This window comes from Neoarius graeffei, chromosome 1, assembly GCF_027579695.1.
Source record: "Neoarius graeffei isolate fNeoGra1 chromosome 1, fNeoGra1.pri, whole genome shotgun sequence".
NCBI classification, from domain to species: Eukaryota; Metazoa; Chordata; class Actinopteri; order Siluriformes; family Ariidae; genus Neoarius; species Neoarius graeffei.
Genome location: NC_083569.1, coordinates 71915491 through 71931440, shown reverse-complemented (window position 1 = coordinate 71931440; position 15950 = coordinate 71915491). Strand labels below are relative to the sequence as shown.

General features: G+C 42.5%; 1 protein-coding gene across 2 annotated transcripts; it reads right to left on the bottom strand.

The window, feature by feature from the left end:
* Positions 1-763: 763 nt before the first annotated feature.
* slc16a13 (solute carrier family 16 member 13) lies at positions 764-15680 on the bottom strand. Of its 2 annotated transcripts, none has more exons than XM_060924699.1 (7): positions 15605-15680; positions 14856-14978; positions 12910-13143; positions 11785-11928; positions 9301-9557; positions 4788-5322; positions 764-1429 (listed from the first exon to the last, which is right to left on the bottom strand). In XM_060924699.1, the coding sequence occupies exons 3-7, from the start codon at positions 13136-13138 to the stop codon at positions 1101-1103; spliced, it is 1494 nt and encodes a 497-aa protein (XP_060780682.1). In that variant the 5' UTR covers positions 13139-13143; positions 14856-14978; positions 15605-15680; the 3' UTR covers positions 764-1100. The 2 variants fall into 2 exon arrangements, with proteins under 2 accessions (XP_060780682.1, XP_060780688.1); XM_060924705.1 differs by having other exon boundaries at positions 14856-14966; positions 15605-15616.
* Positions 15681-15950: the final 270 nt, after the last annotated feature.

Genomic DNA, 15950 nt, shown 5'->3' with positions numbered 1-15950 from the left:
GGACAAGTCGCCAGGTCATCACAGGGCTGACACATAGACACAGACAACCATTCACACTCACATTCACACCTACGGTCAATTTAGAGTCACCAGTTAACCTAACCTGCATGTCTTTGGACTGTGGGGGAAACCAGAGCACCCGGAGGAAACCCACGCGGACACGGGGAGAACATGCAAACTCCACACAGAAAGGCCCTCGCCGGCCCCGGGGCTCGAACCCAGGACCTTCTTGCTGTGAGGCGACAGTGCTAACCACTACACCACCGTGCCGCCCTTCTTCAAACATATGATTATCATTTTTTATTAAAAAACAAAACACCACCACCACACCTTCTGCACAAGTTAAAGTCTAGAAAGTGTCAATGCATGAACCACGTCATGTAGCTCAGTAACCACAATTAATACACAGTCATACAACCCCATGCAGCTGACACAGCTCAGCTGATCTCTGGACTGCTTAGGGGAACCACTGGTGAAGCATTTCAGCACTCTTTCCCTCTGTGTAACAGAGTATACTGTGCATTAAATGCAGATGTGTTCCTAATGTTGGCATGGCATGATATACTCTATGAAGACACAGAACAATGCCGTGTGTCTTAGAGATGGACCCTATTGCAGTTTAGTGAGAGATGTTCAGCAATAAGATCAATAATCTACCAGCAAATCAATAAACGATCAGCAAAATGTGATCTGGTCCACTTTTAATGTGGTTTCTATGATCATTGTGGATTCCTATATTTCATTGGTATGAAAGATGTTAGCAATGCAGCATACCAGTCTACAATGCTGGTTTAGATGCAAAGAAACAATAACAGTGAACAAACAAGGTTTCTAAGAAAGAAGAATGTGTCTGAAACTAAAAACTGGCACTTTTCTGGCTTGAATTTTATTCCTAAAGGGAACTGTGGTGGTATACAATTTTTGACGATGGTTCTTTCTGTCAGGTTTATATTTACCTGCTACTTTACTTTCTTTGTAAATGTTGTCCCATAATGAGGTCGTTCACAATAAAAAGAATAAGCAGCAGCAAAAAAAAAAAAAATCAGTATCCTTAGTCAATGTAAATCCTGTGGCAAGCCCTTACTGCTCCACGAAGCCGATCAACAATTAGCCCCATCTTCTGTCCGGTTTGCACTTAGAGGTGTGTCTTCCACTTCCAGACCTGGTTCTGTGATGTGGTTCTGAGATGGAAGTGTTTCTGAAATCCTGTCTGTGTTTTGTATATTTTCTGTGGAATCCAAGGATAAAACCTGTTTAACTAGCTCGTCGTCAGTTGACTCATTTTTGGTCTTCTTTGGTGATAGGGGTGGGGGGTTGGTACAGGAACAGAAATGAGGAAGAGTCGCTGTTATTATGGTACCCAAGATGAGAAATCCACCAGCTACGGCAAAGGAACATGTGTAGGAACCTGTGAGGTCCCGCAACCAGCCTGAGAGGGGAGCAGAGAGACACAGAGAAATAATGACATCATAACATTCCAGTAACTGCCCTCATCCTTAATTCAGATAAACTGCTCCCGTGGTTACACATAGCTACAGAAGTGTAGCTTATTGTTTATGAAGTCTTGAACTGCAACAAATATCCTCTAAATGGTTTGTGGCAACACTATAGGGTCATCATTCAAAGATGATTCTAGAGTTTTTTTTTGTCTTTATCCCCCCACAAGATATAATAGCATGATACACAACCCATATAGCCAAGCCAACATATGCACTTGATTGGCTTGTAGATTGGCCAAATAGACATTAAATGTGATTATTACAATCCAAGCTTAAAGGGCATATCACGGGTAAATTCAGGAGCAAGATCTATGTACAGTGCCTTGAAAAAGTATTCATACCCCTTGAACTTTTTCACATTTTTCCACCTTACAACCACGAACTTAAGTTTTTTTTATTGAGATTTTATGTGATAGACCAACACAGAGTAGCACATAATTGAGAAGTGAAACGAAAATGATAAATGGTCTTCAAAATTTTAAACAAATAAAAATCTGAAAAATGTGATGTGCATTAGTATTCAGCCCCCCTGCGTCAATACTTTGTAGAGCCACCTTTTGCTGCAATTACAGCTGCAAGTCTTTTGTGGTATGTCTCTACCAGCTTTGCACATCTAGACACTGAAATTTTTGCCCATTCTTCTTTGCAAAATAGCTCAAGCTCAGCCAGATTGGATGGAGAGCGTCTGTGAACAGCAATTTTCAAGTCTTGCCACAAATGTTCAATGGGATTTAGGTCTGGACTTTGACTGGGCCATTCTAACACATGAATATTCTTTGATCTAAACCATTCCATTGTAGCTCTGGCTGTATGTTTAGGGTCATTGTCTTGCTGGAAGGTGAATCTCCTTCCCAGTCTCAAGTCTTTTGCAGCCTCCAACAGGTTTTCTTCCAGGATTGCCCTGTATTTAGCTCCATCCATCTTCCCATCAACTCTGACCAGCTTCCCTGTCCCTGCTGAAGAAAAGCATCCCCATAGCATGATGCTGCCACCACCATGTTTCACAGTGGGGATGGTGTGTGCAGGGTGATGAGCAGTGTTAGTTTTCCGCCACACATAGCGCTTTGCATTTAGGCCAAAAAGTTCAACTTGAGGCCAATTTATGCTGACAACCCAGTCCTCGCAGATAGTGTCTGCATAGCCCCCCCCACCTTCGCAGACGCTCTGCACGCACCTCCCAAAAATTGTGACCACTGCAGAAGCCTCGCAGACAGCGTCGCAGACAAGAGGGCTCTGATTGGTCCACTCTACATCCGCTGTACACGCACTTCCGCTTCCCTACTTTCCCGGTTTGGTTTGTTTTCACGACCGCCATTTTTAAAAACACGAGCGAAGATGGAGCAGCACTAAGAGCGGTTGATCGAGGAAGTGAGGAAGTACGTACATCTATACGACTCCAGTTCTAGTCATTATAAGTAACTGGAGGATAAACACTCCACTAACCACACCCACCAACTACTCCTAGCGATTTCGTGCCCCCTTGGGTTGTGGTGGTGAATAACATCGCGCACGCCTATTACTCCCCGCTCAACGATAAATTACAACTGTCTGCGAAAAGCTGTCTGCGAAAGCCTTGTCGCAAGAGCATGCAGAGGCCCTTTGTCTCATCTGACCAAAGCACCTTCTTCCACATGTTTGCTGTGTCCCCTACATGGCTTCTTATGCCTGTCTTTCAACAATGGCTTTCTTCTTGCCACTCTTCCAAAAAGGCCAGATTTGTGGAGTGTACGACTTATAGTACACAGATTCTCCCACCTGAGCTGTGGATTTCTGCAGCTCCTCCAGAGTGATCATGGGCCTCTTGGCTGCTTCTCTGACCAGTGCTCTCCTTGCTCGCTCTGTCAGTTTAGGTGGACGGCCATGTCTTGGTAGGTTTGCAGTTGTGCCATACTTTTTCCATTTTTGAATGATGGATTGAACAGTGCTTCTTGAGATGTTCAGAGCTTGGGATATTTTTTTATAACCTCACCCTACTTTAAACTTCTCCAGAACTTTATCCCTGACCTGTCTGGTGAGTTCTTTGGTCTTCATGATGCTGTTTGTTCTTCAATGTTCTCTAACAAACCACTGAGGCCTTCACAGAACAAGTGTATTTATGCTGAGAGTAAATTATACACAATAGGACTTTATTAACTAATTAGATGACTTCTGAAGGCAATTGATTGCACTGGATTGTATTTAGAGGTATCAGAGGACAGGGAGCTGAATACTAATGCACACCACACTTTTCAGATTTTTATTTGTTTAAAATTTTGAAGACCATTTATCATTTTCGTTTCACTTCACAATTATGTGCTACTCTGTGTTGGTCTATCACATAAAATCTCAATAAAAAACTTTTAAGTTTGTGGTTGTAAGGTGGAAAAATGTGAAAAAGTTCAAGGGGTATGAATACTTTTTCAAGGCACTGTAATTCTCCTATTTTATATTAAACTTTGGTCAAATATCTGTCACATTTTGCATTTTGTGCAATTTTTTTTACCTTGCGCAATACCAGAAAAATTCAGTTGAAATCAAGCCATTTGAGGCGAATTGGTCCGCCTCTGAAAAAACTTGGCATTTGGATTTCCTGGGAAACATTGATTTTCGTGACGTCGCGTGCGGGACGCCTCCCTCTGAATCCTACGTCAGCACTGGTTTGTTTATGAGAAAACGACCTGGTGGTTTTCTGCAAATTTCTTCAACGTTATCACGTAATTATTAAAATGGTTAACAGATGTATCGTAGGAGGGTGTAGCAACACCAATCTTGATGGGATTAGTACTCATCGTTTCCCACATTGCGCTCAGGTGACAATTCCATATTTCAGTGCAAAATCACTGGCTGCTAAACTTGGTCTACACAGGCTGTGCACTGAAACCGCGCAAGCTCTCACAGCCTGCTGGCGCTTCTGCAGATGACGTCACGAATCTGGCTCCAGACTCCCTTGGGATTTTTCCAGACGCATTTTGTTATTTTATTTTTTTCTGCTGTAGACAGATGCCCTTGTGCAAAATTACCCTTCTGGATGAGTGTGTAAAGGGACATACTTTCATTTAAAAAAAAATAATAATTTGGTCCAGGACATGCACTTCAAGCCAATTTGTGATGGAGGGATCAAATCTATAATTACATACATTACACCAAGCCCGTCACTACATCAGACCTATAGTTCTTTAGACCTACAGCACTGTAAAGAAACTATTTCTAATGGTAATAAATGAGAGATAAATATCACCAATAAAAGCAGCACAAAATTTCTTCCATAACTAGCTGATACACTGACCATTCTAGACTTTGGGTGCTTACCTGACAGTGGAGCTCCTAGCAGGCCTCCAACACTCTCAATAAACTGCAGGAGCCCAAGTGCACTGACCATGCGTTCCATGCCCACAATCTCTGGCAAAACAGAAAACACCAGTGGGGTCATGGCACCGGCACAGAAGCCATATGCCAGGCTGACTGTCAGCAGACCCACATAGTTTCCTTGCAGTGAGCAGAGGGGCAGCAGCAGGAGGAACAAACCCACTAAAGCCGTCCATATGGTCAGTAGGTGGAGCGAGCGCACGCGCTGCAAATCGGAGGTCCAGCCGGACACCACACGCCCCACAATGTCTGTCACACCCGTGCTGGAAATGACAAACGCAGCCTGGAATTCGCTGAAGCCCACAAGGCGACTGTGGGCCACAAGGTGGACATATGGAATAAAGTACCCAGCGTTGAAGCATGTGACAGCCAAACTGTAGGTGAGGAAGCCTCGGTGCAAGAGCAGTGACAGCTCAAAATACTCACAGGAGCGGGAAAAGAAAGACCTACTGCTGTATGACACGCTGTTGCTTTTACTCTGGGAAAGAGAAGAGAAAAGAGGGAGGCAATGATAAATTTCAACAACAGAATAGCTACAATAGGCAACAAGAATTTCACATCTTAACTAATTTTTATTCTTTAAACCATCTACAAAACATTCTGGAATAAAAGGTGAGTAGCCAACTCTATTCTGCTGATGTAGGCGAAATGCTCTGCCGAGCTCAGGTGGTAAGTTTCTCTTACCTTGTAAAGGGATGCTTTTATTGCATATAGGAGATTACACTCCCCAGCCACTTTATTAGGTACACCCATCCACCTGCTGTTTTATACAGTTCTCTAAATCAGCCAATCCCTTGGCAGCAGCACAATGCATAAAATCATGCAGATACAAAATCAACCACTTCAGTTAATGCTCACTTCAAACATCAGAATGGGAAAAAAAACCGGTAATCTCTGTGACTTTTACTGTGGCACGGTTGTTGGTGCCAGATGGACTGGTTTGAATATTTCGGAAACTGCTGATCTCCTGGGGTTTTCACACACACACACACACAACAGGCTCTAGAGTTTACACAGAATGGTGCAAAAAAAAAAAAAAAAGAACATTGAACGAGTGACAGTTCTGTGGGTGTCTGTGAAGATTCTCAGTCACCCAGGTCATAGTAAACTCATCTCATATCATTATCTGTAGCCACTTTATCCTGTTCTACAGGGTCGTAGGCAAGCTGGAGCCTATCCCAGCTGACTACGGGCGAAAGGCGGGGTACACCCTGGACAAGTCGCCAGGTCATCACAGGGCTGACACATAGACACAGACAACCATTCACACTCACACCTACGCTCAATTTAGAGTCACCAGTTAACCTAACCTGCATGTCTTTGGACTGTGGGGGAAACCGGAGCACCCGGAGGAAACTCACGCGGACACGGGGAGAACATGCAAACTCCACACAGAAAGGCCCTCGCTGGCCACGGGGCTCGAACCCGGACCTTCTTGCTGTGAGGCGACAGCGCTAACCACTACACCTCCGTGCCGCCCCTCATAGTAAACTGTGGGTAGTAAAAGAGAGCAACTGGACTTGCTCGAAGATTCTTGAAGACGTTTCACCTCTCATTCAAAAGGTTTCTTCAGTTCTGTCTGACTAATGGGAAGTATCAGTTATTTATCCTCTCATGGATGAAAAGCAATCCTAAGGTGTCGTTGAGTCATCCTGTTGGTGTAGGTCACTGGGGGTTGGGTGTGAACGGCCTAGAGAGTCGTTGGGGTGATCAATGGGTTGTTGGTTCTCTCTGCCCTCCTGTGAGTCACTGAAAACAGCTGGGTTTTGGTGTGCATTCAGTTGTCTGGGAAGTGTGCCAAGGACTGCCTTGTAGGTGGCTGATAAAGGGTGTCTTAGGCCCTGTCCACACAGCAACGGATTCAGGGGAGTCTGATAAAATTGTTTATCGTTTCGGCCTGGCGTCCACACGGCACCGGCATTTTGGGTGCCCCAAAATGAAATCTTTTGAGAACAGGTTCCAGAGTGGAAAGATCTGGCAACGGCGCCGTTGCGAAGTCGTCTGGATGAGTAGAACAGATTTGTTTACGATGACGTCACAACCACATGTGCTTCACGCCGGGTAGAAGTGTAACGAACTCAATGCGAGTTGTCAACAAATCCTATAACTTGGTTCATGAAACGCGCTTACAAAATATTTTCACTGTGAATATTTATTGTGTAATGGTGTAAAGTGAGAGAGAGTGAGAGAACAGCCCTTAGGGCAGAGTCAATCCCGCCAACAAAAATAGGGAAAAAAAAAAGGAGCGAGCTCACCTCTTCAGATGTTGGTTTAAGTCCTACAATACATTCCTCAAAAAGGGCGTAGAAGAACAAATTAATCCATCAACATGTAGCATTCAATTTATTCCGGACCATTAAAGACGCCGCCTTCCGCGTAGAATCATACGTCATCCTCGCCGCCATATTGGATAGGTCAAAGCGGAGAATAAAGATGCCTCGTTCATGTGCTGTGTTTAACTGTACCAACAGGTTTTCTGTCCAAACGAGATCACATGGGATTACCTTTCACAGGTGAGACTGGAAAAATACTTTTCATTGTATTTGGTCATTATAACGTAATTTTACGAACAGATTTTTCTGACTTTGTGGCTAATATGAAGTCTCGCGCATAATAGTTTATGCACATGCGTCCTTACTTCTTCTATTGTTCTGGTGTCTCCGAAGGGACCGTCTTACAGCGCCCCTAGAGGTGTGGCATGTGTATAGCATCGTTTTCAGCAAGCGTTGGACCTGATATTTTACTGATCCGTTGCCCATGTGGACGCGATATTTTTTTAATAACATCTCGTTGCCGTTGTCGTGTGGATGTAGCCTTAGACCACCACCTCTGTTCAATGATGCTCGTTCCAGGTTGACAAAAATGGCTTCTTTAACTCCTCGCTCATGCCAATGATCCTCTCTGGCTAAAATGCGTATGTTGCAATCCTGAAATGAGTGTCCTTTGTTGTTAAGATGAAGATAGACAGACAGCGGAGTCCTGGCCTGAGGAACTGGCTCTCCTGTGTTGAGCCATGCGCCTGTGAAGCGGTTGTCCCCCCCCCCCCAATATACGAGTCCGTGCATTCCTCACTGCACTGAATTGCATACACTACGTTGTCCTGTTTGTGTCTGGCTATTCTGTCCTGAGGGTGGACCAGTTTCTGCTTCAGGGTGTTACTGGGTCTGAAATGTACCGGAATGTTGTGTTTGTAGAAGATCCTCCTGAGTTTCTCAGATAGAGAAACTTTCTTCAAGAGCAGAAAAAGGAATATAATGGACAAGGAGGATAACAGGAACAAACGCCATTATGTTCCTTTTTCCGCTCTTGAAGAAAGTTTCTCTATCTGAGAAACTCAGGAGGATCTTCTACAAACACAACATTCCGGTACATTTCAGACCCAGTAACACCCTGAAGCAGAAACTGGTCCACCCTCAGGACAGAATAGCCAGACACAAACAGGACAACGTAGTGTATGCAGTGCAGTGCAGTGAGGAATGCACGGACTCGTATATTGGGGGGGGGGACAACCGCTTCACAGGCGCATGGCTCAACACAGGAGAGCCAGTTCCTCAGGCCAGGACTCTGCTGTCTGTCTATCTTCATCTTAACAACAAAGGACACTCATTTCAGGATTGCAACGCACGCATTTTAGCCAGAGAGGATCGTTGGCATGAGCGAGGAGTTAAAGAAGCCATTTTTGTCAACCTGGAACGAGCATCATTGAACAGAGGTGGTGGTCTAAGACACCCTTTATCAGCCACCTACAAGGCAGTCCTTGGCACACTTCCCAGACAACTGAATGCACACCAAAACCCAGCTGTTTTCAGTGACTCACAGGAGGGCAGAGAGAACCAACAACCCATTGATCACCTCAACGACTCTCTAGGCCGTTCACACCCAACCCCCAGTGACCTACACCAACAGGATGACTCAACGACACCTTAGGATTGCTTTTCATCCATGAGAGGATAAATAACTGATACTTCCCATTAGTCAGACAGAACTGAAGAAGCCTTTTGGATGAGAGGTGAAACGTCTTCAAGAATCTTTAAGCAAGTCCAGTTGCTCTCTTTTACCACCCACAGTTCTGTGGGTGGAAACGGCTTGTTGATAAGAGAGGTCAGAGGAAAATGGCCAGATTGCTTCGAGCTGCCAGGAAGGATATAGTAACTCATAGCAGCTCTTTACAGCTGTGGTGAACAGAAAAGCATCTCAGTATGCAACAGCAGAAGACCACATTGGGTTCCACTCCTGCCAGCCAAGAACAGGGATCTTAAAATCAAGAACAAGTTCCTATTAAAGTGGCCAGTGAGGGTATATATGGGCAGATTATACTTGTACAAGATTAATAAGCTTCTATTTAGTTCATGTTTCCATATGTGCACTGAAGAATGAGATGTGCCAATAATCATGCCCAGGGCACTATCCTGGGCCCAGAACCTTTATAGAAAGATATTTTAATATAAATACATACCCTTCCCACAACTATAGTGGGTCTGAGTGGTCGAATAAGGGCACCGCTGACCACCATGTTGAAGCTGAGACCACCGAGAATCAGGAGTGACCCACGCCACCCATAAAACTGAACCAGGTACTGGAAAAGTGGAGAGAATGCAAAGGAGGATAAACCCACACCTGTGAAGCCAAGGCCCATAGCTAGAGAACGCCGTGTGCTGAAATACTGCATCACAGAGGCTATTGTAGGGGTAAAAACTAGAGCCCATCCTGACCCTAAAGAGAGAGGGTTAAAAGAGCATGAGGTAAATATTTGCTTGTGCAAGGAAAACACACAGTACCAGGCAAAAGTTTGGATACCTACTATTTAAAGTTTTTTCCCCCTTTATTTTTATGAAAAGGCACTTCATGTCTTAAAAGAAATGATCAAGTCAAGTCAAGTTTATTTGTATAGCGCGTTTAACAATAAACATTGTTGCAAAGCAGCTTTACAGAATTTGAACAACTTAAAACATGAGCTAATTTTATCCCCAATCTATCCCCAGTGAGCAAGCCTGTGGCGACAGTGGCAAGGAAAAACTCCCTCAGACGACATGAAGAAACCTTGAGAGGAACCAGACTGTCGTTTCTTTTTACTTTTGAACCCTATTTCAACTACAGTTGTGGAATAGGGTTATTTACTGTATTTATTATTTACTATTGACTGTTTGATCTCCAAACACATTAAGAAGGCAAGAAATTTCACTAATTAACTTTTGACGAGGCACACCTGTGAACTGAAAAGCATTCCACGTGACTACCTCATGCAGCTGGTTAAGATAATGCCAATAATGTACAAAGCATCAAGGTAAACGCTGGCTACTTTGAAAAATCTAAAATATCAAACATTGTAACACTTGTTTACCATGCACTTCCATACATGCTCCATATGTTATTTCATAGTTTGTCTTCAGTATTGTTCTACAATGTAGAAAATAATCAAAATACAGAAAAACCTATGAATGAGTAAGCGTGTCCAAACTTTTGACTGGTACTGTATATATAGCGGTGCTTGAAAGTTCGTGAACCCTTTAGAATTTTCTATATTTCTGCAGAAATATGACCTAAAACAACATCAGATTTTCACACAAGTCTTAAAAGTAGATAAAGAGAACCCAGTTAAACAAATGAGACAAAAATATTATACTTGGTCATTTATTTATTGAGGAAATTGATCCAATATTACATATCTGTGAGCGGCAAAAGTATATGAACCTTTGCTTTCAGTATCTGGTGTGACCCCCTTGTGCAGCAATAACTGCAACTAAACGTTTCCGGTAACTGTTGATCAGTCCTGCACACCGGCTTGGAGGAATTTTAGCCCATTCCTCCATACAGAACAGCTTCAACTCTGGGATGTTGGTGGGTTTCCTCACATGAACTGCTCACTTCAGGTCCTTCCACAGCATTTTGACTGGATTAAGGTCAGGACTTTGACTTGGCCATTCCAAAACATTAACTTTATTCTTCTTTAACCATTCTTTGGTAGAACGACTTGTGTGCTTAGGATCGTTGTCTTGCTGCATGACCCACCTTCTCTTAAGATTCAGTTCGTCGACAGATGTCCTGACATTTTCCTTTAGAATTGGCTGGTGTAATTCAGAATTCATTGGTCCATCAATGATGGCAAGCCGTCCTGGCCCAGATGCAGCAAAACAGGCCCAAACCATGATACTACCACCACCATGTTTCGCAGATGGGATAAGGTTCTTATGCTGGAATGCAGTGTTTTCCTTTCTCCAAACATAACGCTTCTTATTTAAACCAAAATGTCCTAGTTTGGTCTCATCCATCCACAAAACATTTTTCCAATAGCCTTCTGGCTTGTCCACGTGATCTTTAGCAAACTGCAGACGTGCAGCAATGTTCTTTTTGGAGAGCAGTGGCTTTCTCCTTGCAACCTTGCCATGCACACTATTGTTGTTCAGTGTTCTCCTGATAGTGGACTCATGAACATTAGCCAATGTGAGAGAGGCCTTCAGTTGCTTAGAAGTTACCCTGGGATCCTTTGTGACCTCGCCGACTATTACACGCCTTGCTCTTGGAGTGATCTTTGTTGGTCAACCACTCCTGGGGAGGGTAACAATGGTCTTGAATTTCCTCCATTTGTACACAATCTGTCTGACTGTGGATTGGTGGAGTCCAAACTCTTTAGAGATGGTTTTCTAACCTTGTCCGGCCTGATGAGCATCAACAACGCTTTTTCTGAGGTCCTCAGATATCTCCTTTGTTTATGCCATGATATACTTCCACAAACATGTGTTGTAAAGATCAGACTTTGATAGATCCCTGTTCTATTTTGTCTCATTTATTTAACTGGGTTCTCTTTATCTACTTTTAGGACTTGTGTGAAAATCTGATGATGTTTTAGGTCATATTTATGCAGGAATATAGAAAATTCTTAAAGGTTCACAAACTTTCAAGCACCACTGTAAAACTGTGCAGAATGTAAATTAGCAGTTACCTGTAAGGAGTCCCATGGTCAGGTAGAGGTGCGGGAGTGTTGTAGCTTGAGAAGCCAGAATGAGTCCTAGTCCAGAAAGAAAGCCTCCCAACATAACAACAGGACGAGCCCCATATGCGTTACAAGCAGCGGTGCCTATAGGACCTACACATACACATGTATAATCAAGCTTATAGCAAAGACCACAGACTATACTGTGTATATTAAGAAAAGAGTTATAACTCGACAACAATAAAGGTCCTAGTCACCCTGACAAACACTGGGCCTTGTTTTTCAAACTTTTACTAAAGTTCTGTGGAAACGTTTGCGTAAACCAAACGGAACTTCTGTCAAATTTACAGTCATTTACAGTTTCAGAAACCCCGAGTTTCTTCATTCTCATGGATGTTGATCACCCATAAAGAGTGATGTGCATTCCTGACACAGCTCATTTGCATTATGCACACGCCTGCATAAAAGTACAAATGCACAGACAGCTAGAAGCACCAAGTAAGGTTAAAGGTTGAAAACAGAAGAGGAATTTATTCTGACTTAAAATTAACAATGAAGGTAAAGACTGAAAGGCAGAAGTGGATATAATTTTGACTATATTGATTGATTAGTTTTATTTCTCTTAATGTATGGGTTTGTGTTGGCTTGCTTTCTTTATTGTTTAGATTCTTTAATTATTGCCACCAATGTGAAATGACAATTTTGTGAAAACCAATTCTTAAATAGTATTCTTAGTCCCTGACCTAGTGAACAAGCATGAGGATCTGTTTTTGATAGAGATTCTAAAACATGTCTATAGGTTGCTCTGGATAAGGGTATCTACTAAATACTATAAACATAGTAAAAATAAGTAATTTAAAATTTGACAATAATATATTTCATATATAAAAGTGCATGAATCCATGCTAATTATATGATTTGAAGTCAAAGTTTATGAGTTAGTCTTCTTATACATAAATTTACATGCACTCAGGAGCAAGTGTAGGATATGGATGTTTTCCAAAATTATGGGATATTCATGAAGACTAGATTTCCTGTGTAAAAACTTGTGCAAATGACGTACAGGTAAAACCATTCATATCCAGCATGATAAAGGAGCCCCATTTTTGAGCTTGTGCCCATAGTTTCACTCACTCAGTAACTGCTGCATGGCCACTCCTATGGAGGTTATCCAGGAAACAGCCTGTGCGCTCTCCCCAAAGTACTGAACAAACTCAACAAAGAAAACCCCTAGGCTGCGGATTAGCCCAAAAACCAGGGCTGAAACCATAAAGAATGCAACCACCACCATCCAGCCCCAACCTCCATCTGGAGCTTCTACATGCCTGACTGGCTGGTGTTTTTTCTCCTGCTGCATAGCCATCACTACTGTGAAATGGTGAAGGGAAACAGAGAAAATAAAATTATTTCCACAGTAAAATACCTACAGATTTATTAGGCATTTCCTCACATGCTTACAAAGCTAGATTGAAATACAGTGCATCTGTAGATTATTCATTCACACGTTCATTCAGGAAAATCTGTTATACTTTGACTTTCACATAGCTATAACTCAGTAGAGAGCAAGAGGAGGCCACGTCATACAAGTCACACCTGAAACTCCTGAAAATAAGGACACCAGCTGCAAAATGTCTCAACCGTTCATATTTCTCACTAATAAGGCCTCGGAAGTGTCATGGGTCATGAGCATATGGCTAAATTCTAGTGCCTATGCACAAGATAACTACATGAATCCTGCTTTCTTTGTGTTCTTTGTACATATGGAAAGAATGTTTTAACAAATTAACCAAAATTCTTCACATGAACTTTGTTCCACTATCAATCAGTTTAGGCCTTTGGTTGGACACTGCTGAGAGAAGTCCTTTCAAAAAGGGGAGTTATGGCACTGATATCATCTAGCATTTAGGATCTACACCAAAAACAGCCCAAAGCACAGCCAACACAACATTTCATTTCCAACATGGTCCATCAGTCTGCTCCATACATTGCCTGAGATGTGGTTTTATGTGGCCAAGGCTGATCTGTGGTTGTGTTATGCAGCTAGATTCAGACAAGTTCATCACGGCCACTACTGTCATCAAGTGGTTACATTAAGTGGCAAATGCACTATTATTATTATTATTTGCCATCAGGGCGATGTGTTACTTCAAGTAATCTGTCAAAAGCCTAATGGCAGTTTCTTTGAGTAACAAGGATGACCTAATTAATCAAATGTGCAGATGAGATGAAGTCTTTCTGTCTAAAACCAAGAAAACATCCTCCGATATAGTTTATCTACCAAATAGAACTCGCATGTGGGACAATTTTTGAATGAAACATGGCAATTTTACACATTCTCTACAGAGTCTCCTGTCCAAGCAACTAGTTTGAAGAAATCCAACAAATCCAGTCTTGGTTTACAGAGAAATTCTCTCTATTAACTACCTGGATTAAATTAATCTCTATTAACTACCTGGAGCTACATAATCCCTCTCAGTTCATCAGCAACGTGCACAAGGCATAGCCAATAAAGAAAGGAATGAGTTTACGTGAATTTAAAGCTATAGTAAGCAAGATTTGTGGGAAAATAAAAGGTCAAACAGGTGGCGTTGAATAAATTTTGAATGATTTTAAAAGAAAAAAAAAAAAAATCACTGACCCCCTTCCCATTTCCACCCACATACCCAAATCTCATCTCATTCATCTCATTACCTCTAGCCACTTTATCCTGTTCTACAGGGTCGCAGGCAAGCTGGAGCCTATCCCAGCTGACTACGGGCGAAAGGCGGGGTACACCCTGGACAAGTCGCCAGGTCATCACAGGGCTGACACATAGACACAGACAACCATTCACACTCACATTCACACCTACGGTCAATTTAGAGAGTCACCGGTTAACCTAACCTGCATGTCTTTGGACTGTGGGGGAAACCGGAGCACCCGGAGGAAACCCATGCGGACACAGGGAGAACATGCAAACTCCACACAGAAAGGCCCTCGCCGGCCACGGGGCTCGAACCCGGACCTTCTTGCTGTGAGGCGACAGCGCTAACCACTACACCACCTTCAGACTCTAAAAGGTTAAAAACAGTGAATGTTACCTTGTTGCTCTGTAGATGTCAGTGAGATCACTGTAAAGGGAGACAGGAGCAAAGCTGCAGCACAATCACTGAAAACTTGCCATCATTGAACAGCAACAGCATTTTCCAAGGCTGTAGGAAAGACTGTAGAAATGTATCATCAAACAGGAAGGTAGGTTTTATAACAAGCACAAGAATGCAATTCTTATTCATAGCTACTTCTACATTTGTCACCTAAAAAAAAAAAACACACTCACACACACACAAGACCTTCTCTAAAACACAGAGACTCTTATTATGACACCGAGAATGTCTCAGCTCTTCAGCCGGTGTGTGTCATAAACACTGAGAAGTAGACTTTTATAAACTGTAGTATTAGGAGAGTCACATTATTATTATTGCTGTCCTACTGGAGCATTATTTCTAGTCCAAATGAAACCTTTCACTGAGCAGTTATCAGAAACAGGAAGCTACATTTAGAGTAAGACTATGCAGGTGGTAAACAGTACATGTCGTTCTAATATTTTGGCACCCTGTATCCTCAGACTGATCAAACCGAATAGACCTTAACATTATCTTCATAGCACATTACCTTTTTTTTTTTTTTTTTTAAAGTCTGCATTTATACAGGAGCATCCAGTTTAGCATTGCTTAGTTTAAATTGAGTCCTGAAAAACGTCCGGGCAGCATTACAGTCCTTTTTTTTTTTTTTGTAAACCAGTTATTCTCAGTTTAAAAAAAAAAAAAAAAATAATAATCATAATAATCACCAGCGCTTTTGTTGCCCTCACGACCGCGCATGCTCCCGGTGCGGTACAGCTCTCTGATGCGCGCGCATGTCGGGACTGTTACTCGCATTTCTGAAGCGTTTCTGTCACGTGAGGGTCTGAATTATAAGATCACTGATTAAACGAGTTATCCAGTCCCCACAGGATCTCACGGGCCTTTTTTGTGATTGTTGCGGGGTTTTTTCCAAAAACTTGCGATGAAAGTTGCGGTGTTTTTTAGGTTTTAGTTGCGATTACATTGCGGGAGGATGTGAAAGTTGCGAGAAATTGTTGCGATTTTCTCTTTTTGTGATTAAAATTGAGTGATATGTTAAATATTAAGTTATTA